This window comes from Amblyomma maculatum, chromosome 2 (genome assembly GCF_055883805.1).
Source record: "Amblyomma maculatum isolate TAMU_Amacu chromosome 2, ASM5588380v1, whole genome shotgun sequence".
In the NCBI taxonomy this organism is placed as follows: Eukaryota; Metazoa; Arthropoda; class Arachnida; order Ixodida; family Ixodidae; genus Amblyomma; species Amblyomma maculatum.
In genome coordinates, this window is record NC_139345.1 from 44,979,634 (window position 1) to 45,002,669 (window position 23,036).

General features: G+C 45.0%; 1 protein-coding gene across 1 annotated transcript in view; it reads left to right on the forward strand.

Moving 5' to 3' along the window:
* LOC146198547 (zwei Ig domain protein zig-8-like) overlaps positions 1 to 22,713 on the forward strand; it is a 209,684-nt gene extending 186,971 nt beyond the window's left edge. The window contains exons 3-5 of the mRNA XM_084591929.1: positions 15,189 to 15,399; positions 18,285 to 18,581; positions 22,577 to 22,713. Coding sequence (XP_084448055.1) covers positions 15,189 to 15,399; positions 18,285 to 18,581; positions 22,577 to 22,713 — 645 coding nt within the window. The remainder of the gene's footprint in view (positions 1 to 15,188; positions 15,400 to 18,284; positions 18,582 to 22,576) is intronic.
* Positions 22,714 to 23,036: the final 323 nt, after the last annotated feature.

The window sequence follows — 23,036 nt, forward strand, 5'->3', positions numbered from 1 at the left end:
CTCTGGGCGGAACGGACTTTGGGGCACACCAGGAAAGTTTGAGAAAAACAAATTTGAGTGAGCAGCGCACCAGCAGGTTTTGGTATGGAAGATATAGGACGCTTTAAAGAAAAGCAAGGCGCGTGCATGGGTTTTTTCGCTGCGCTGAGGTAGGCCAGACTTGAGTGACGTGAAGTGGAAGCATGGATAGTGCTTAGCCAGCAGCGCTCGTGGCAGAGAAGACTTCGGTTAGTAATTTAAACAATGGGGATATTCGAAGCATTCTAAACAAATGAAAAGCTAAGGGCGTCCTGCGAAGGCGAAGCTCCTGTAACCTGTTATGTAATACCTCGACTCCTTGTTCAGGAAGGAAGGCCACTGCATTGAAGACTTCGTTGCTGAATGGGCACGCTTCAGTCGATAATTTCTCCCTTATTTGACCACAAGGACAACTTCGCCATTGTGCGGTATGCCGCAAGGGTGCCGATTTAGAGGACGCCGTAGTACTTATTAGTGTCTGAAAAAGAAGTGTACTTATCTTCGTGACGAACATAGAAACGTTCGTCATTATGTTGGTCACGAAATTTTCGCTACAAGCATAGAACCGGTGTTAAAATCACCCGGGAAAAGTTTGAGTCTTTCATGCAGCAGCGCATCTTTACGAGCTGGGTTAACCAGCTCATATCATTACAGGCTACAGTGTTCAACGTTTCCTATCTCGGCAGCGCATACTGCCAGTGGGGTTATCCGAAATCGCGACTGGTACATCCTCCGCTGCAGTAGCCTGCCTGCGGTCGGTTCGCAATCACGTGACTACCTGTCGCTCTGTCACACTCGCGAGTCCGATGGTTGACGCTGACGTCGCTCTCGGTCAGCTAGCAGCGAGAGGACGGCTGCGTTTCGGCGTGCTACCTACGCAAGCATAAAATACTGAAAGTGCATTCTAGTCTACTTAAAACTTAGAGATAATAGCAGCGGCTGCCCTAGCTGATGACGCAGTTCATGCAAGATTCGTTTGATAACTTGAAGCACGACAGGACTCGCGCTCGCGAAGCAACAGATGCAAACGCTTCTGCGTACGAATAAAGAATCACAACTGGTTACAAATAAGTAAGACACCACAGCAGTATTTACGTGCGTGGACAGCTGCACGATATGCCACGAGGCAGAGGATCAAGGAAAAGTGGAAGGGAAGGGTAAGGAGAGATCCGCAAATTTCAGGTTCTTCTTGTTCATGTCATTCTCTCGAGATGCACGTAGATTTGGCGGAGGACTACGTTTGGAGGAAAAGAGTAACCAGACCTTATATTGCGTAGAAACAATAATACAAATACACACGCACGAGAAAGTAACAAAATAATTCAGCTTCAGCTGTGTTTTACTTAACACTCAGCTGCAAATCCTGACGCACTACTTATCGCTTCAACTCACCGCCGGATCATCACGCCTTCTTCAAAGGCGGGGCCTGTCGACTACTTCAGATGAGTATGAACAAGTAACATCATTTACCTCGCATCACCGTCTTGAATTGTCACGCGCGAAATTTACAGACTTTAGCAGAGCGCTCAGATGCTTGCTGCGCCCCTCTGCTTGTAACTTGTCGTTAGACGAGGGGAATGCCAGAAGCGTGGTCTGGAGAGCGAATACGGGTGATCCTGCCATCCCGTCAATTCCAGAACCTTCGTGTCGCATTGAAGACATCTTGCCCTAACGAAAGTGGCCTTATAAAAACGCTAATATTTTGTGTATTGGATTTGTTATCGTTGATGCTGAGGCTTAGAGAACCTTGTCAAGTGCAGAACGATTAACTGGCGCTTATCGTTACATATGTTTTTCGAAGCATGGTCCTTGCGACTATGAAAAAATGTCATAATCTTCTCTTATGAACAGCCTTAGTCGCCTGGGACATAACTGCCTGCAACGCAGTCACTACCCGATGCATAACGAGGCAACAGCATAATGCCATCCTCTCATTAAACGATGTCGTAGGAGGGACCAGCGGCAATACTATTTCTTATTTTACGTTTGCAGGGATGCTCATTGCCGACGGTAAACGCTGCCGCTCTCAAATAATCCTGCCCTTCTTCCTTTCACTTTGGTCGACAATTTTCGTTCTCTTCTTTAATACTATGTTTGTTCTCGTCGTCCTCAATTTCCACCGCTTCAATGTCTCTCAAAAAAATCGTCGTCTTCACTCCCCAGTTGTAAGAGGAAGCAATATCGAGAGGTGCCATTTCGGTTGCATGTCTTTATTTTCTTCTCTCCCAATGAGCAGCAACAACAACAAAAAAAGCAACAAGCAATTATGTAAGCAACACTATAATAAAAGTAGCAAAACGATCCGGATAACAATATAATAAAATGAAATTGCAGAGTTGGGCTGAATGGAAAAAGAGCAACGGAAGCAGTAAATTTTTGCGCCAACGCAATCCAGCAAATGAGAAAGGCCTGCGAGGCGACGATAAGAGACTTTTGGTGTCGTCACACATGATTGAATTTTTCGACGAGACGGGCCGGTGCTTGGCGCCCAGCCGTCGTCCGCGTCTGCAAGCCGCGCGAACACACCACGCGGCGCAGATGCAATCCATGGGTGCGAATCGTCTCGCAATTTGTTGACACTCACGGTGGTTAGACGCTGCTGTCCGGGGCGTCATGCGCGCCCTGTAGAATCTTTCTTTAGTTTTCGTGCATTACGTAAGCCTGCGTAAGAAAAAGGTTCTTCGCGGTGCTTACAAACACGCCTCCAAGAAGCGCATGTTGGTTTTCTAGGTTCCCAACAATAAATATTACGAGGGACTTTAGCGACTGAAGTAGTGAAAGGCGGAAGCCCGAGTACTGCATTCTGCTACGCAACTGGCATTAATTAGTAATTATAATTAACTGAGTGGTAAATCAGTAGGGAAATACTTATTTACATAAATAATCAATTATTCACAAATTATATATTAAGGTACTTAACTAGTCATCATTGTTAATTGATCATTTTATTGATTAATAATTGTTGATTTCCATAAGGCCATATATGGCACGCATTCGCGCATACTGTGGTGGTGCTCTGTGATTGGTCAAGACCTCATGACGTTATCTCGCCTCGGCCAATCAGAGCGCCGCAAGAGCAGGACTCATTTTGTCCATGACAGCATGAGCCATTAAACACTTTCGCCTCAATTCTTTTAGTTTCATTGCCTTAGTGTAAGCTATGTCATTTGGGACAACATGCAATGCATCGAATGACTGCAGCTCAAAAAAATGAGCACGGACATGTGCTCGTGTTTTAGTGCGCCCGCCTGGTTGTATTCGTGAAACAAAAGCATGAAAAATTGCCAACCATTACGTTACTTCCTAATGCAAAATTTGAGCACAGCTCATCAGCTGTTTCACCTTTTCGATAGATTGAGGCAAAGAGTTTGAGCAAGACTTGTATGTTTGGTTGGTTTGTGGGGTTTAACGTCCCAAAGCAACTCAGGTTATGAGAGACGCCGTAGTGGAGGACTCCGGAAATTTCGACCCCCTGGGGTTCTTTAGCGTGCTCTGGCACCGCACAGCACACGGGCGCCTTGCTTTTCGCCCCCATCGAAAAGCTGCTGCCGAGGCCGGGATTCGATCCCGCGTACTTGGGAACAGTAGTCGAGCGCCGTAACCAAGACTAGTATGTGCAATTGAAAACAACGAGCAAGACACGTATATACAATTACAGACAACGTTTTTATTTTTCACACGTATTCCTTCAAGGAACACTCCAGTAACAGTTCTTGGCTGTCATAAAAGAAGCTTTGTGGTCGGAGAAATGAAGAGAGCAATTAAGTTATCGGTAGGTTGCGGGAGGCAGCGCGTTAGCCTTTAGGAACGTTGCGCGACGAACAGATCGCAGCGACAGACTGATGCTGCTGACGCCGCTAGCGAGTGAAGAGAACGTAACTGCGCGTTTCGGCTTGGGATGCACGCACCGTGATCCGCTGATAGCGAGCCGGCGTTTCGGGAACCGGTGAGCACCCTCGCTGCCACGAAGGAAGAGGAAGGGGGGGGGGGGGGGGAGGAGGGCGTACAAGCAGTGCCGAACGGGGTAGCGCGCGCAGCAATTAGATAACACGCGCGGTCGGCGCCATGCAGAAAGAAGGGGCTGAGCTGGGGGGCTGAAAGGGGGGCGGAGCTGGTTTGGATGCCGACGACGACGCGAAACCCCTGGTACGGGCGCTTAAGAGCTGCGCTCTAAAACACTAACACCAACCCCAACATATTTAACCCAGTGTTTCGGGACCAACTCTGTCTCTTCATCAGGAGTCATCAGGAGTTGAGTTGGTTCAGAAATGTTAGAGAAATTTTTTCAGGTCGGTATTAGTGTTTTTTAACCGTATATGTGCCCATATGTATGTGTTTCTGAGCGTGTTGCTGTATATAAGCGGACGGGGGGGGGGGGGGGGGGGGGGTAATTTCGTGACAGAGAGAAAATAATTTGCTAAGAGACTGGTAGGGCGCGCGCTCATTAAAGCTTGGTTAAATTTTGAGAAGGAGCAAACATACCAGTATATTAACGGCCTTTTATCAAGGCTGAAAAACGTGAAATGGGTTAATGAGCCTCTATCTTATTCTTTATTGGTATCGTGAACCATCCGGTAAATATTTGAACCAATGGTGTTCTTTGCGGTCCCTTCACGCTATCTCGATTTATCTGCGCTCTTCCAACTGTATAATAAATGGAGATCATGGTGCAGAAACCGCTTGTTTTGCTACCAACATTGAGAGGACCTTTCATTAGCGGAAAAAAAGATACATCGCCTAATATGTATAAAAAAAAATGAAAGCTTTAAGGGTTGTTCGGAACATTTGTTATTAATGTAGAAGACAAAGGAATGTGTCGAGCTCGCAATTCTTGCTTTCCATTGTTCCAGTGGACGCACTGCGTTGCACTTTCTCGGGTCATTAATAGTATGCTCACCAATTAGTTGGAATACGAGGTTCAGCATGCCTCGCTACAGCTCTATTATTCATTGCTGTTAAATAATATAGCTGCAGTAATGGCATGAGACACGTGGCCCGCTTATTTCTTATTATCGCATGCTAGTACCTGCAGGCTTTATTTAAGACATAACGAGGTTCTGCTACTATCCCAAAGAAAAAAAAAATAAAGCTCGGTGAAACCATATATATGCGCCCCGTCCTCTTTAAGCTTTGCTTTTTTTTTTATGGTGATGAAATTTCGTGTTCAATGTCGTAAAATGGAGAAAAGATCGTATTTCGATCAATACGCATTTCAGTGAAGTTACATCTCTTGCCATTAGTTTTGAGCTCCCGCTTCGAGCACTGGATTATATCACTTTATCGCTATTTTCTCTGAAACTTTTGCTCATGAACTCGACCACTGACACTGCTTTATTGGAAACCAGGGGGAAAAAGGAATCGTAAATCTTATTTACCGTTTTCACGGTGGTTTCGTTTATTTCTAATGTAAAAGCGGAATGAATATTTTCACATTTGAAAAACGACGTTACAACTAAACAATGCGCCAGTGCATTTCTTATATATTTCGGCGCTTGCTAGTCGTAGCCGAAGAAATTAAAAGGAAAGAGAAAGGGTGCTTGAACGTCTGCTCCTGAAAGCGAAACCGCGCATTCGTGGTTTGCGCACGCACGCACGCACCCACGCACACACACACACACACACACACACACACACGCACACACACACACACACACACACACACACACACACACACACACACACACACACACACACACACACACACACACACACACACACACACACACACACACACACACACACACACACACACACACACACACACACACACACACACACACACACACACACACACACACACACACACACACACACACACACACACACACACACACACACACACACACACACACACACACACACACACACACACACACACACACACACACACACACACACACACACACACACACACACACACACACACACACACACACACACACACACACACACACACACACACACACACACACACACACACACACACACACACACACACACACACACACACACACACACACACACACACACACACACACACACACACACACACACACACACACACACACACACACACACACACACACACACACACACACACACACACACACACACACACACACACACACACACACACACACACACACACACACACACACACACACACACACACACACACACACACACACACACACACACACACACACACACACACACACACACACACACACACACACACACACACACACACACACACACACACACACACACACACACACACACACACACACACACACACACACACACACACACACACACACACACACACACACACACACACACACACACACACACACACACACACACACACACACACACACACACACACACACACACACACACACACACACACACACACACACACACACACACACACAAACACAAACACTCGCGCGCGCACACGCACGCACGCACGCACACGAGCGCGCGTGCGCGCTAACAAAAGTTTACGTTGCGTTTATTGGTTTCCTTGAAAGGAAAATATTTGTTCATTTTGTGTGTCGCCTGATTGATAGCAGCAGTGCTTGGTATTCACTACACCTGTGCTAAAAAGCTGAAATATGATGTGAAACAATTTAAAGACGATCACTTCAAAACACAGTAGGCTTTGACCGCATATATTTATTTGCCAAAAAAAAAAGAAGCTTAATTGCTCGAACGATGTATGTATGTTGCCCATTCCCCTCTTGTTAGACACAAATAAAACAAATATCATAGCACATAGATGGAGATGCTCGATAAGTCATATTGTATAAGAGTTTTAACGTGCAACCTATTCTCCTCTTCTTAGACATAAATAAAGCAACGCCTAGATAAGGGCAATCTTTATTAATGATGTAATACTGAAATGTAGCGCGGGTGATGGCTAAGCGGCAAGTGAGTTTGCCCTCACTAGTTTTGGCGCAATACTGGTTAGTACTGCTTCATTTATCGCATTATGGAAGTAACGCTTGATCTGTGGAGACACCGCAATGTCCTACTGGTGTTTTCAGTCGCCACAGACAAACGCCACATGTAGATATTTATAAACGTTCTACCGGAAGCAACGAGGAAGGACACAGTGGTAATTGGAAGCAGAGTATCATATGTGAAGGTTTTCTACATATACGGAGACAATTCCGTGTTTATGAGAGCTTATTAACTTTTTCCTAAATTTTTTACACGAAGTGTTCCCGAACGCAAGGATATTATCTCCCTGCGAGTATCAAAAGTAATATTTGATGTGCGCTCAGACCGTTACCAACTAGCAGCCATATTTTCGAATCTCTTCGTCACTTTCGCGTACGAGTGCAGCCTCTAACAATTTCGAAATACACAGTCGCAGCTTTGCCGACGTCATCGTACGAAAAGAAGCAGCGCCACTCGCTGAGTGTGGCAGGAAAACCATCGCAGCTAGCGAGCACCCGACGACAGTTCGCTTTCATCGAAGCCGCGTCATGAAAGGAAGCTGCAGTAGGCGAACTGTCTACCTCGTGGGTGCATTTCCGGCTAGCATTCCCCTCGGGAGATTGGGAACCGAGGAACCTCGCTCGAAGAAAAGAACACTAGCTCTGCGCGCAGTGTAGTTCACTGCCCAAGGATCACATCAATAACGTATGAACGGCCGGCTGCCGCTCCAAAGTGTCATCCATTATTCGCACGAGCCGAGAGTCTCGGCCGTTAAATCATTCAAGGATATTATTGAGAGCAAGATGTCTGGGGCCTGCACTAATGGAAATTTTGATGAGGCGCCTGGAGAGGCAGCTCTCTCCCCTCTCTCTCTCTCTCTCTCTCTGTCGCGTCTGCACGCTTGTACGCGCGCCCTATCAGGCGTGTTGATTGGGCCGGTGTTGATTACACGGCTTGCGGGCGCCTACGACGTTAGCGCGCTTTCGGGAACGCATGACAGCGAGAGAATGCCTTTCAAAGCTGCTTACCAGTGTTCCTTTACGAAGCCGCACTGCTTTTAGACCTATATTTTATTTTTAGAATTCTGGAACGTAAAACGAAAAGAAAGTATACCGACAATCTAGTAAGGAAAACAAAATAGAAAACAAAGTGTTGTAACCTCAAGAGCGCTTGGGTGCACGCTCTCTACTCGTATGCTTAAACGCTCGAAAGAAAATCTGTTGTGTAACCCGCTTTGAGATTATGTAATCGCCTATCACCGTGTCCATGAAGGCGAGCAGGACCACAGGAACTCGTGAAGTGGAATGAAGCTGTAGACCTCTATTGTTGCGGTCGTTCATCAACAACCCATAGGGTTATCATTTCTAGTCTTGATGAAACGCGCTCTGTCACGGTCTGTACCCCCACGATGACAGGAAGCATTTACTTTTATTCCTGTCTACAAACGAGAGAGCAGCGTCAGCCGTCTGAGCTAAAATCGATGGGTGTCAGTGGCCTCAAGCGCCGTTGCAACACGGCCCATGCGCAGCACCGTAATATCGTCAGAGGCAATTTCGCCAAATACTCTTGCTTTGCATATTTTATTTCTAGCTGCACAGAACCGAATTCCTACGATACGTAGGTTAAGATTTATGAATCCAATAGACACTTCCCACGCTGCGTTTAGCTAAGTGCTAATGTGCTGAAGTGCCCTCATCAGCACACTGGATAATTCGGTTGAATGTAATCACCAGGGCTACGTGCACAGATGTGAGTTGCGTAATCGGGGAGCAGTGATGGACGCTGTTTGATAACGAAATTGACTCTCCGCTACCCGTCATCGTTGCTCGCTAGGCCCTAGGTGCACGCAATGGCTTTAAATGTGGCCAACAATAGGTAGAAGCCCGCTACAGATTTTTTCTTTTCATTCCAGAGAACGCCCTACAATGCCAGGAGAACATCAAAATGTGTACGCTGTCAGCCGTTGCTGCAGATGGATGGAAAGCAGATAACTGCTTACTGAAGACGATGTTTCTTTATTCTTGGGGGTTTATGTTCGCTGCATCTTATTATTCGTATGCTTCAAGGGACAAGTTTGAACCGATGCGCCGCTTAAAACATGCGTGAATTTCATCCGGTTTCACATCTTTATTTACGCCGCTGATAGTTTATGACTGTGCAAAGCTCGTGAGCGTGCTTTCTTGCTTTTGCGTAAGGGCTTCAGGAAATAGCGGGAGTTTATTCAATACAATATAATAAAGATGAGGAGCAATCTTATGATTCGCAGGAATTTTCTTAATTTGCATTTAACGAAGGCTTCAACGACATTGACACGAATTTTTTATATACGGCGGAGTTTTTTTGGTGCTATATTTGCAGGCTCGTCGTGAATATATGTGACTACCACGTGCACAGTTTCAAAGTAATAGCTGATTTTACCAGAACACTGAATGATTAGAAACGCGCGCATTACTTCGCAAACGACAAAGTTCCCATGCCATTAATTAACTCGACAAGTGTCACCAATTTCAGGTAACCGCCTGACCAGCATGCGAATGGTATACCATCATTCCAATGAAGTTGTCGACATGCCGATATATATCGTAGAACGACATCAGAAAAAACAATAATAAGGCGAAAGCCTTTAACGGCTCATACTGTCGCCGTTCGTTCATTCAGTCACACTATAGCTATCAATCAAATTACGTGAGGATGACGTCATCAGAAAAATAAATATACTACCACCAGTGGTAATCGAACCTCCCTTACTTGTACCCCCCAGTCGAGCGCTTTATCCTACTGCGCCACGCTCGCGATCGTGAAACGAGTATCATAATTCTTCTTTTCTACCGTGAGGAAAATAGTTGAAGAAATAAATCCTGTCTCCACCGAGAATTGGACCATCATCACTTGCAGCGCAAGCCGAGCGCTTTAACTAACTGCGCCACGCCCGGGATCGCAAAACGCACATCATAATTCTCCTTGCCTACCGTGAGGATGATAGTAGCGATAACAATGACACTACAGTTACTGATAATAATATGATGACATTATAAACACTATTAACGGTAGATTTAGTTGATAGTTGTAATGACAGCAAACGTGATGCACCGTGTGCACTAGCAACGCTTAGGCTTTCTCATTTTTGCAGTGTAGAATCCACACTGCTCTAGAAATTCCCTAAAGGCCTTCTAATTTGTCCTCTACTTGACTGACGATAACTAATTTTCTTTCCTTGAAACGTTTCTGAGAAAGCTTCACAACTTTATTTTGCAGCCGTATGACTGCTTTTGGGTCGACCTCAATGAGTAATTACTCCCTTATTACATTTCTACGAACCGCTCGCGTATATCGATTTAAACTAGGGCGACGAAGAAGGGAAACTGCATAGAGAAGTTCGCAGCTGTCTTTATTGATTTAACCTTGCGGTATTTTAGGTAAACGTGAACCTCTCTGCTTTTAACCGATTTAACACTGACTAAATGGGAACAAAAACACGCTGCCCTAAAAAAAAATTGGAATGCGTAACGTTTTCCTTAATTGTGGAAAGTGGTATGCGGGAAATGTCGTTTCGCCTGCGTAGGCCACTCGAAGAAAAAATCATCCTACAAAAGACAAAAAGATTTGAGAGCGCCTAAGCTTCGTCTTTAGGAGTCGACAAAATTGCATTTCAACCCCAATTCTTTGAAGACGATTGCCGTATGTATAATGCTTTGAATCGAGAGGCGGCTCGCGCCATCTGTTGCGGAAGAACTGTACGATTGAAGGAATTTTCCAGTGAGCGCGGCATCGCTGATAAGCAAAACGGAAACGTTCTTTGCTACTCGCTTAACTATTACTTCCGTAATTAGTTTCTAATGACCCACTTAAACATTAACTGACAGTCATTACGGAAATTCATACATTACGTCTACCTTTATTCCAGCAGAATCAATACGGTTCTGTGGCGGAGTGGTTGCATGGTCGCTTCGAAGTGCGAAGGTACCGTGTTCGACTCCGCGGTGCTCCAGAAATATTTTACTGTCTGTTTACTTTCTTCTAATTTTCGCGTTACAACTACAACGCCAAACCTAGCATTACCTGGAAGTTTTGATTTCATTGCCCCTGTGGGCAGCGCAGTTGGTGCAAACAATTGCTGAAAAAAAAAAAAAAAAAAAAAAACATTGGCTTTGGTTTAGCTTCGGTTAAACCTGGTAGAGTAGCGAAGCTAGATACCTCTGGCTACGCTTAGGTTTCGCTTGAAAGTACGACACGCGGTTTACGTAGGGGCTTGAACTTTATTGTTTATACCAATGAAGACGCTTCGGTGGTTAGTAAAGTAGTGAGGCTTTGTTTCCACTGTGTCAATAGCATGTTATGAATCAGCAGAGTTTCGCTAAAGCAGTAAGTCCAGACTGCTTCCCCATTGCGTGGTGGTAGTCGGTTGTAGTTTTCACAACTCCAGCTGAAATCGTTCTTCGACGGCTTGAAGAAATGTCGAGTCGTCGGTCGGGTCGGGTCGGGTTGGGTAACGGCTCTTTTGACCAATAAAGTGCGATGAGGCGAAAGTGTATGTTGCACGGTGGTCTGAGGCCCTCCCCTAGGATACTTCTTTTTCTCTATATTCACTCCCGCCTTCCTCCTTTTCCTTACGACTCGGTTAAGGTGTCCGCGGAGAATTGTGACAGATACAGCGCCTTTTCTTTCCTGTAAACCTTTTTGAAACGCCGCTGATGGCTGCTGCACTTATTCTGCTTCTATATGCTGTGTGCTGCGGCGTTCGAGCAAGCGCCAAAAAATGGCGCGACACGACGCCTGGATCGAACGTCCAGCGAAGTGAACTACGCCTGGTGACGTCGTCACCAGTCATGACACCTGACCGGATGTGACGTCACTATGACTTCATTTCAAGATATTATACATGACTAGGTGTGACGTCATAATGTAACATCTGGTCACGACGTCCCAGCCAATGACATCACTATGTGATGACGTCATAGCCAGTCATTGTCTATAAGTATTACTATTTAGTTATGAATAATGACTAATTAGTACTAGTTTGTTATTACTTAGTCATTAGTTAGTACTGTTATGCCGCCAGCTGCGCTACTATCATCATCACGCTAGATAAGGAGAATTAAGATGCGCTACTCACGATCCGGGGCATGGCGCAGGAAATTTTACAGCGCTCAATCTCCTGTGCCACGCCCGGTATCGTGATATAGCGCATCTTAGGTGCCGACTTCTAGAAGCGTTTCAAAAGAGAAATCACTGAGGTTCTTTGTTGCGTCTTTACTGAAATTTATGATACAAAGAAAATGCCCCCGTTGTTTAGAAGAGCCCATGTAGTTTTAATACCTAAAAGTGAGAACGAGGCTAAATTGCTGTCGGTTGGAGCTTATCGTTTGATAAGCCTCGGAAATGTTGATAAAAATGTTTATGAAGATTCTTGCCAGAAGTGTGCAAAATAATATAAAAGACCTTGTAGCGCCACATAAAACGTGCGGTATTAAAGGCCGCACCATCGGGGAAGGGGAAGGGGGGAAACTGTGACTGTGCTCCTCGCCGCCTTACCTTTCCTATCATTCTCTTCTATCTTTCTCCTTTAAACTCCTCATTCCCCTTCCTCAGTGCAGGGTAGCAAACCGGAAGCTTTCCTGGTTAACCTCTCTGCCTTCTCTCTCTTTCTCTCGGAAAAAAAGGTGCACCTTGCAAGAACTGTCCTTGAATGTGGTGACGCCTTTCTAGAACAAGTTGCTATAGAGCAGCTTGATCTTGCAAAGGCTTTCAATAGAGTGTCGCACAAAATTCTGTTCGCAATTCCAAAACATGTAAATGTTGGCTCGGTGATATCACAAGATGCTTGGATTGCGTATGAAAACTGTGTTGCACGTATCAATGTGAATAAGCAGTTATCAGAATGTGTGCCTGTCTGTTCTTCAGTCCGGCAAGGTTGTCCGCTTTCACATCTGCTTTTGGCTATCTATCTTGAGCCGTTTCTGTTATTATTGATACATAATGATCGTGTCTGCGGCTTCACTCTCTAGTCTACGCAGGGAAAAGTATATGCTTACGCGGACGATATCGCCGTTGTTTTGCGCAGATCGGGAAAGCGTTAAAGACGTCATTCGAGTTGCGGGTAACTACTGTAAAAAGACAGGATGCGAAATTGATTGGAAGAAGAGCATTGGTTGTTGGCACGGTGAATGGGATAATACGCCGACAATGGGGTGGACAACTGTTCCGGTGAAGTGCTTGGGCAGAGAGAGAGAGAGCAGCAGAGAGTTGTGGAACAACACAACATAAAAGAATAAGAAAAAAAGAGGATAGGGGTAAAGAGCGCGACCTCGCAGTGTTCGCACGTGCAGGTGTGTGTAATTTGTTTTTGATTTCCAAAATTTTTATTGGCTGCAATTTTTATGCATCTCCCGCTCGAATGTGCAGAAACTGCAAAGAGCTTTTGATGTTTGTATTTGGAGCTCAAACTGGGAGCGAACTGGCCGCACTAATTAGTTTCCTCCCATTTAAAGGGGGTGGCATTGGTCTTTCGAACTTGCTTCTGAGACAAGTTGTGACATGATTTTTATTCTGCGTGATTGAACAGACATTTAGTTGCACACAATGCTGCACATGCGCTTAGGTAATGTGATACCGCATTTTGTTGTGTCTATTTATTTTGCCGGAAATTGCGCTGTACAACATTAAGGAGAAGTTGTTTCTGCCTTACAAATTTTGCGTGCCCATTTTCGGTGGAACAAGTGCTGTGCCCAGGAACAAATTGTATAAGGACTTGCACTGTATAAGGAGAATTAGGAAGATGCCGGTTAAGCAGACCACGAAATCATTTTTTTTTTACGCTTCACTTCAGTACCCTTCCCGTAAAAATGTGGCTTAATGATAAAGGTATATTTGTGCCTTGGACCCTCAATTGCATAATCTGTAAGAAAACAGAGGCCATCGATCACATTTTTATAGACTGCTGGGATCCTGTTTTTCACTGGGATATATTACAAAGAACCTTAAAGAAAGAACTATTCATTAATCATTACGGCATCCGGTTCCTACCCGTACAAAATGACAAGGTCCCGTACGACATGATTATGGTGCAGGGCTTCTACAGCACTTGGAAAACGCGGATAGCATTTAGGCACGCAGACGAAAATGTATGATCGGTCAGGGACAACTTCATAGGAATATTCTTGAACAGCCAACAACCTTGAGTAATGCATTTTATTTTGAATAATATAGCCTATATCCGAATTCAGCTCTTTGACAGACGAATATGAAACACGAGTATCGCAGACAAAATATGTCAAACAGTGGCGACAAGCCAGAGCTCTCGTGAATTGATGGTGCTTTGGACGCTCTTTTGTCATGGTTAACCTTTACCTCAATTTAAAGAGAGTTATTATATAAATTTGTGCCCGCCCCACATCCACTTAACTTAGGCTTCGAGGCATGCGGCAGACGATGGCTCTTGATCAATTTCTATCGTGTGTGTCTTTTTATTGCGCAGTAAATATTGTGAACAAGTGCGATTGTGCACAATGTCGTCTTTAATATTTGCGGCCATAGGCACGTGAACTTTGTGTCCACTTAGTGACATTGGTGGGTTCCGAGCGACGATAACTATGGTGGACACGGGAGGCCCAAGACAATTTTACAGCATCAAAGGAGCCGTTTGTTTGCAGTTCATCTTTTTTTGCTCTGCCTCAGCGTTAACTGTATTGTATAAATAAGTCTGCCATGATAACAGTATGCTGGCGAAGCAGCAGTCACTGAAAGAGTCGGTAACGATTGTACAAATAGGGTGCTGATCGTTAGTCACGGCGTCATTCGCGTCTGGAATACAAGCAACGCAAATTAATTATAAATTACTGAAGGAGTCAGGACATGATATTAAATACATTCCCACTTATTCCAGAAGGCTTCAGATGCATTTGTTTTTCAACGCAAGTGAGTGCAAAAGTTATTTGCATTTGTTTTGATGCAAACCGTTTTGACAGAGCTACGTAAGCTTACATAAACTCTCTGTTCTACTTCCGAAAACAAGGCATTCAGATCAGTATACTTTACTACTCACCACAGCAGAATTTTATTGTAGGACAACAAAACTGGGTCGGATACACCTGTGCAGTGTCATCTGCTAATCGAACTAAACAAGGCTGAAGAAGTTCCGGCTTTTGTTCCTACACCCGAGCTGAACGAAATAATATCTAGCTTGCTATGCCTGACGATGGGTGCAAACTTCTACTGCTTCGCAGGTGCTGTGGATTCGTCGGCGTGACTACAACGTTCTCACGGTGGGCCTGGATACGTACACGGCTGACGATCGCTTTCAAGCAGTACACTTGGAGCGCTCGTCGGACTGGGCGCTGCAGATCCGCTACGTGCAGCTCTCGGATCAGGGCCTCTACGAGTGCCAAGTGTCTTCGGACCCCAAGATCAGCTACTTCGTCAATCTCACCGTTCTTGGTACGCGGCATTTCTGTCTTTTATGCTGTAGTAAGCCCACGTTGTATGCAATGTTTAACAGCCACTTCGAAACATTTATTGCACTACTTTAATCGCCATTACCGACAGGAATGCCTGAGTCATTGCTACGTAGGAGCCAGGAGAGATTGGCAATCGTGACGATTTATCGAAAGACACGCTTTGTGAGAGTGGTTTTGTTTATGATTCAACTCCTAGTTAAAAACAAAATACTCTATCAGCGAAGTAGAAAGAGTAGACATGTGAGAAGATAGAATTGTAGCATAATTATACAAAAAAAATCAAATATTTGTGTTGCTTTTTCTCTCTTATTTTCAGCAATGTGAAGAAGAGCGATGAGAAAGAAAATAGCATGTTACATTCACTGCAAGGTTTAGTTTGTATCAAATGTTTTTAAGTAACTGCTATTATGGCCCCCTAAATATAATTAATCATATTGCCAGTTATTTTTGTGTTTAATGAAATCGACATTGATTTTCTTTATGTCAGATTAAAGTGAACGCTGGTAGGTCATATATACCTTGAAAAGAAATAAATACCGCTAACATTTGGCTGAAACCTTACGAAGGAATAACAGTTGAGAATATGATTACTGCAGCAAGGACCTTCCTCGAAACTCCTCTGTGCTTTATTCGCGCACTAGTTCTACAAAAATAGGAGGATGGTGGAAGAGTTCTGTCCTCTAGTTTTGATGTCTGGCACTTGAGGCTAAAGTGAAGCCCGTTTGTGGTATTCCGCAGAAATAAATGAGGTTACGAAGAGGGAAACATGTTCCCTATCACTGTTTCTTACGCTGCCTCCATAGCAAGAATATTGAAATGTACTAGAACGGTATCCGGAATAAAGGTTATAAACAAAATGTGGGAAGGTTTCACAAAGAAGAGCGCATTCAAGAGTGAACAGAGTATCTGGGTGCACATACATGCAGGTGTAAACGAAGTGTAGCGATTACTCCAGCTGGTCCCACTTTGCATTTGGTAAACTTATCTCGCCTGTGCACACAGCCAAACATTAAGTGCGCTCATTCTAATCATAATGAGCCCAGCGTAATTACCATCCTTTGTTTCGCTGCTGCGCCTACGCATTTTTATGACCTTCTCTGAATAATGGCATATTCACGAAACCAGAGTTTTGCATTCAAGAATGTAGATAGCAACAGAGTTCACTTTTTTTCCTTTTTCTTTACTCAGTGAGAAATAAAGAAGAGCCTGTTTATTTTGTTTTCCGCCGTCTTACTCTAGCAGTACCATTACTTAATCTTGCTGGAACCAGCAGTTTGGTTTCTCCTGTTTTCCTCAATTAATATAAGTTTTAGGGCTACGAGTGCATCTCTGCCGATTTACTGGGATCTTCGAACTGTATCCGGCCCTGACAGCACTCTTTCCCGGAGCCTAGTGCTAGTTACCGGCCCAATTGACGCTGCCTCCATCAAACGTGAGGGGGTTGCGGGGGTTGGGGCAGCCCGGGAGCTGGTGCCCCGGGGGCTCTTAGGCCTTCCTGCGCGACGAACCGAAGGGGCAGAAATAAGAAGGCACAAGAGAATCGTGGCGCCGCCGAAGGCGAGCAAGGCACGAGAAAAACGCAGCTGGCGAGCGATTCGCGAGGCAACAGACGGAGCAGCCCACGCTATCGAGATCCAATGAAAACAAAGGCCCGGCCGGTTCATTAGCAATATTACCCCCGCTGGTGCACGGATAACCCGTTCCTTTTGTCCCGCGGCGATGCTTCGTCGGCCGACTTAGTTGGCGGTCGGAGCCGAGCTCCTGGCTCGCTATTTATTCGCTCCGCCTCTTGATATTTTCGCCTCCCCCTTTCCCCACCATCCTCATCACCTTGTCTTCTCTCTGTCGACCGAGAAGAGCGACTATTGTTGGCATTAGCCGGAGCTAGTCCTCGCCCCGTAATCACGAGTGCGCGTGCATCTGTTAATAGGCTGCGGCGAGGTTTCTCTGTACCGAGCGCCGTTTCTTTCTCCGGAAGCGGTGCACGGAAGCGCTCCTTTGAGAAGCGTTACAATCATTATCAGTGGTGGAACCTTGCCGCTGTAGCAGTAGATGCGAGTTGGAACCTCGACGAGACTCCTGGAAGGCCATCCTGGCACTTCTATACAATGAAGGCATGAACGCTATGCTTTACTACGAGGTATAGTTTAGCGCAGGAAGCTAACGATGTTACGCTGGATGCGCTACACGTATAACGCTGGCCGCATAACGATTACCACCTAGGTTTCTCCCAATATGTTCCTTTCTCGTCAAAATTATTCCGCTGTGCTGTAAGGCAGATATGCTCTTCTAGTCTTGGTATTATTTCACCGGTCAGAAGGCGAAACAAGACGACAACTCATCTCAACAGCTCTTAAAAGCCTCTCATGAAGGCGTTCATGTTTTCGCACTGTTTGCCTGTAACACATATGTCGTAATTAGGCGATTGTGCTGAAAGTGATGTAGTGGTATTAAGAAGGCAGTTTGAGTAGTCGAATTAAAAGTATTGGTTACAACTAGTTGGTTCGTGCTGGACTTCAAAAAAAAAAAAAAAAAAAAAAGAAAACGAAAGAAAATTCAGGACGAAAGAAAAGCACGCCTACTCAAAGAAAGCGTTCGTGTTTTATAACTTTATTTGGCTGTTGCACTTATAATTGTGTAATTTTCGTACTTATTTACATTTTTTACGTACTTTAGAGATGATATCATTTTTTTTAGAACCTATAGAAAGAATCATATAACAGGTTGTAATATCTGAACAACACACCCTTTAGTTATTGCACACCTTATCAAGGGATAGGTTAGCAGTTGTTTTGAATGCAAGTTGTCACCTCGAACTATCATTAAAATAGCTATAACCTTCACAACCGTTTGTCGCTATTGCAGTGGCAAAAGCGGTCATCGAAGGCGGCCCTGACCTGTTCATCCGCACGGGAAGCTCTATCAACCTCACCTGCGAGATCAGCCGGAGTCCCGAGCCTCCGCACTTCGTTTTTTGGTACCACAACGACCGTATGATCAACTACGTGTCGGCCAAGGGAGAGATCACGCTGCACAAGGGGGGCCCGGAGAAAACCGTGAGCCGGCTGTACATCCGAAAGGCCGTCTCACTCGACTCGGGGAACTACACCTGCGACCCGGCCAACGCGGAGCCAGTCTCCATCAGTGTTCACGTTGTGAACGGTGAGACAGAACCTATCCATCGCGACATGTTTGTGCATGAGCTCAGAAAATGAGCACTGGATGCGAGACAGCACATATAGAGAGATAGTAGTTGCACTGCCTGCTACTTTAGAGGCTAGATAAGCTACGTAAGATACACGTCATCACTCGATAGGACACGAGCTCATCGAACATGCAGGTACTAAAGTAGAGAACTTGTATCTGTAATAGTAACAAAAAGACGACCCGAACATTTTGACACTTTCTTCTTGCATACAGCCGAACTGGAAAATATTTTCATGCTTATCGCAGAATCTGATGCAATGAACCGGCAGATGACTAATCCCCACTGATTCCCCCCCCCCCCCCCCTCCCTTCCCCACTGAATGTTCTTTCTGTTTCTCGTATCAGTTGCGGTTGTTTTGCGCTGCTGTGACATTGCGAAGTTCACGGACACATGACACAACATGACATCAAAACCCGATGACACAACATGACACAAAGCCCGATGCAGATGACCTTCGAAATGCGCGATGCTATTTATAAATACGGTTCGTTGTTCAAGACTCCGCTGATGTTAAAAAGGAATGTGACGTAAAGAATCAAAAACGACAAATTGGACATAAAAATAAAAAGCAACAGTTTTTTATTCGTATCAATGGAAGTCGTAATAATGCAGCATGAAGTAAAAGTGGCACACGCAAGAGAGCAGGAACCGTCTAGATATTATTAACTGCAAAAGCTCTTCCAAACCACCTGAGAGGTCACGTGTAGTAAATAAAAATTAATCTACAAGCAGACCAAATATTTTCCATCTAGGCTTGAGCACGTTGTTCAGATAAAAATATTCAGCATTTTTTTTTTTTTTGCTTCATTTTGCAACGGGTAAGCAAAATATTTGGAGGCCTTTATTGCGCTTCTAATCCACTAAATGTATATCAGGGAGGTGTATTGGTATACATATGAGAAAGCGAACAAAAACAAAAAACAAAAGTTGCGCATTGTTTTCTAAATGTATATTTATGCTATGGCACGTACGTTCTTCCTACTTGAAATTCGTCTCATGCTCGGCGGCTGTACCCGCCCTATCTAGAAGATGGATGACCCTCGGAAAGATATTGTGCGTTCATTTGCAAGCTCATGATTCCGGGACATGAATTTTCATACTCCGCAATGCGGCATGCTTATCTATTCTCAAGAGACATTTTACTTGGAGCTCTGTATTCTTCTTTTTTTTTTTCACGAGAAATATTCTTTATCAGTATTCCATTAAGGTCAGCCTCGCTTTCTTCTCCTGCATTTGATGAAACGAATCGAAAAATAACGTCTGAACTTCCCCAACGCTGTTCATTCAATCGCTATCAAAGAGCTGAAAAGTGTTTTTTGTATTAGTAGAGCGAAATATTACGAAACGAAATTGCAATTTTCGCTAACATTCAAATTTTTCTTTGTTATCTTTCTGAAATGTGCACGAGAACCTCGCACTTCATGATTAGAACGCCCGAAAAATATTTATGCTTTGTGTCACTCCAGTAAAATTATTCATCGATATTACTTCTGCCTAACAAGGTATCGTTCAATTCTGCCCAAACACAAACTCAGTCCCAGACGCCCATTTCCAGTCCTAATATTACTATTTCTGTAACGTTGAAGAATGAAAAACGACTATAATACATTTCTTCATTTCAAATGAGATCTCTTGCAATGCTTCCATCTCAAATTCTTACTCATTTCTATTAAAAATGCATATAGACTCGCCTTTCTCTCTTACGCAATTTTTAACATCAAAATTCGCATCCTAGTCGTTGTGCTCGGTACGCAACACCCCTGCCTGCCTGAAGCCGTTGCCTTGTGATTGCTGTCACTTAGCATGATTGAGCACGTAATATAGGCATGCGAGGATATGATAAATATGGCTTAGGATAGTCTTTTGTTGGGCTACTTGGTGATCCATTGAGATTTACCAGTAACGCAGACAGACTTGGACAGAGTGTTCGTCTCCTTGCTTCTGTCCATGTCTGTACACGCTACTAGTACAGCTTGAGAGTATATACTAGCACCTAGTTCGAGTTTCCATTTTTCTTTTCTGAGCTCCGCGCATTTTCTTTAGGCGTATTGTATGAGTTGATAGACGAGGCACCTGTTACCAACCCCGACTTACTTCAGTCGGGGAACTCTTGTCTACCGCAACCTCACTACCGCGGCAAGCTCTTGTCAGATATAAAACACCCTGTTCTCTTCCCGCTGGCGAGGCCTAGACAGAGTCGCAAAGGCAGCGCGCCAGTGCTCGCTGGCGTTATTGCCTTCCCTCATTGCTGCATTTCCACTCGCTCGACTTGCCTGCGCTGCAGCCCTTCGCACAGTACCACCAACCACCCGCCCTCTTTCGGGCATTGAATTGCTGATATTCCGCGAATCTAAATGGCTCTTACACAGGGGAGGAAAGATAGAAAGAACGAAAGAAAGGGACTAGAGAGAGCGACGAACTGAAAGAGAACGACGGTGGGCGCAGTGGCGCCCGCGTGGGCGTCAGTGGCGATATGCTCACTCGCTCTCTTCCTTCTTTTCTCGTCAGTCTCGGGCTCCGTGAGGCGTTATGGAATGTGCCGCCACTCGTTCCACTGCATGGACCCAAATATCGACCACCCACAGGACTCAGTTTTTCTCCACCCCATCGTGCGTTGCTTTTTTTTTTCTCTCGCACTGCTGTTTTATTAAATTTTGCGTCATCTGGCTGCCCTGCTTTCCATCTTTCTCTCCTTTTCCTTGTCTTCTCGCTGCTTTCACTCCCCCCCCCCCCCCTCCCCCCTCGGAGTTAAGGCGGGACTTTTTTCCGCCTTCGTAAGTGAAAACAGAATGCCCGAGTAAGAACAACCCGTGCAAGAGCTATGGCGGGGGCCTTATAGAGAGAGAAAAGGGGTGCGAGGGATTGATGTAAATCCAATTGCCCCGGTATCTTCAACTTTATATTCGCTGTTTTCTTACACGTGATAACTTTGTTTTGAACAGCCCTAACGCGCCCGTATACAACAATAGCGGTAAGTAAGTACGCCCACTGCCCTTGCGATCGTGCAGATTTAATCGTGCCTCAGAAGAGTTCCGTCCGCAGTTCATTGTGTTCCCGCCTCCTGAAACAGGGTGAGAAAATGCAGTTTTCTGGGTAACAGTAGCTCGAAGCCTAGGGAATAAGAAATAGTCTGCCGCCAACATCATAACCACCTAGAACACCTGAGTGGCGTTGTGATCTTGCAGCTATAATGCATATCTATTATAAAACCATTGTATTTCGCTAGCTATTATGCTGTTTCATTTATAGCCGTCTTGAACCTCACGACTAGCTCTTTGTGTATAGTTCTGGCGATTGTTTCTTAAATAATAGTTTCCGCTCGCGATAGTTTTGACAACTGCGTATACAGCAAACTAAATACTGCGGAACAGCCGTTGGTGGCATATGCTTGTTCTAATCAACAATGCAGAAAAGTGAAGGTATTAAAGAACCCCTCGTATAGGTAGCACTAACGGCTAGACTCTTCCATCTGCGCCTTTATTTTACTTTGTACTTAGGCGATAGAGAGACATACGCGTGCGCGCCATTCAATGAGCAAAACTTCCCTGCCCTCTCCCCAATATCCTGTTCCTCAAATGGTGCATTTTTATTCGTCTGCTCACAGATGATGATGAAACCGAAAAACTTCGTTGTTGAAACATTCCTATCTCATTTGACACCTGAAGCTGGAGTCCCTTCTTTCACATTGTGGGATGGAATACCCCCTATATATATATCCCTGCAGACTTCTACCGCCTCTCTATCTTCATTATAACTTTGTCATTATGTTTCCATTCGCAAGCACTCTCTGTATTAAGGGCAATGCACCCGCATCGTAGAGTTGGCGCTGTGACTTTTGATTAAGTAAAGCCCCAAGAGCTTAGCGCAGGGCCTATTACTCGGCATGAGGTGCAGTTTAGGGACCTCGGTGGAATCTTCCTAATAGCTTAAACTGATTTCTTCTTCCCAGGTGAAAAACCGGCGGCAATGCAGCATGATGGCAAGCCTCTCTCGTCGTCCAGCCCTCCAACTTCATCGGTGGTTGCCGCCGAATTTGCTGCCCTCCTCGTCGTCAGTTGGGTGCACGTGTACACGATGACGAGGTAACACAATGCGGCCGAAGGCATCACAGCTGAAGCGTCAGCAGCGCGCCAAACAATCGTCCAAAAAAAAAAAAAAAGAAGCTCGTTCTTGTGAACCCGGACACTGCTGCGGTTCTCTGCCGAAGCATGAGTGACATCCACTGAGGATATGCACGGATGTATAGTCGGACGCAGAGGACAGCTGGACAAGACTTTGTCTGCAAGCCGACATGGACTTGACAAAAACTCGTGTGCGCCATTCATCGCTCACGTTTCTTGTCAGTTTCAATTTTTTTTTTTCTGCACGATTGCTCCTTTTCGTTTTGGTTCGTGGTGACCTGTTTCTTT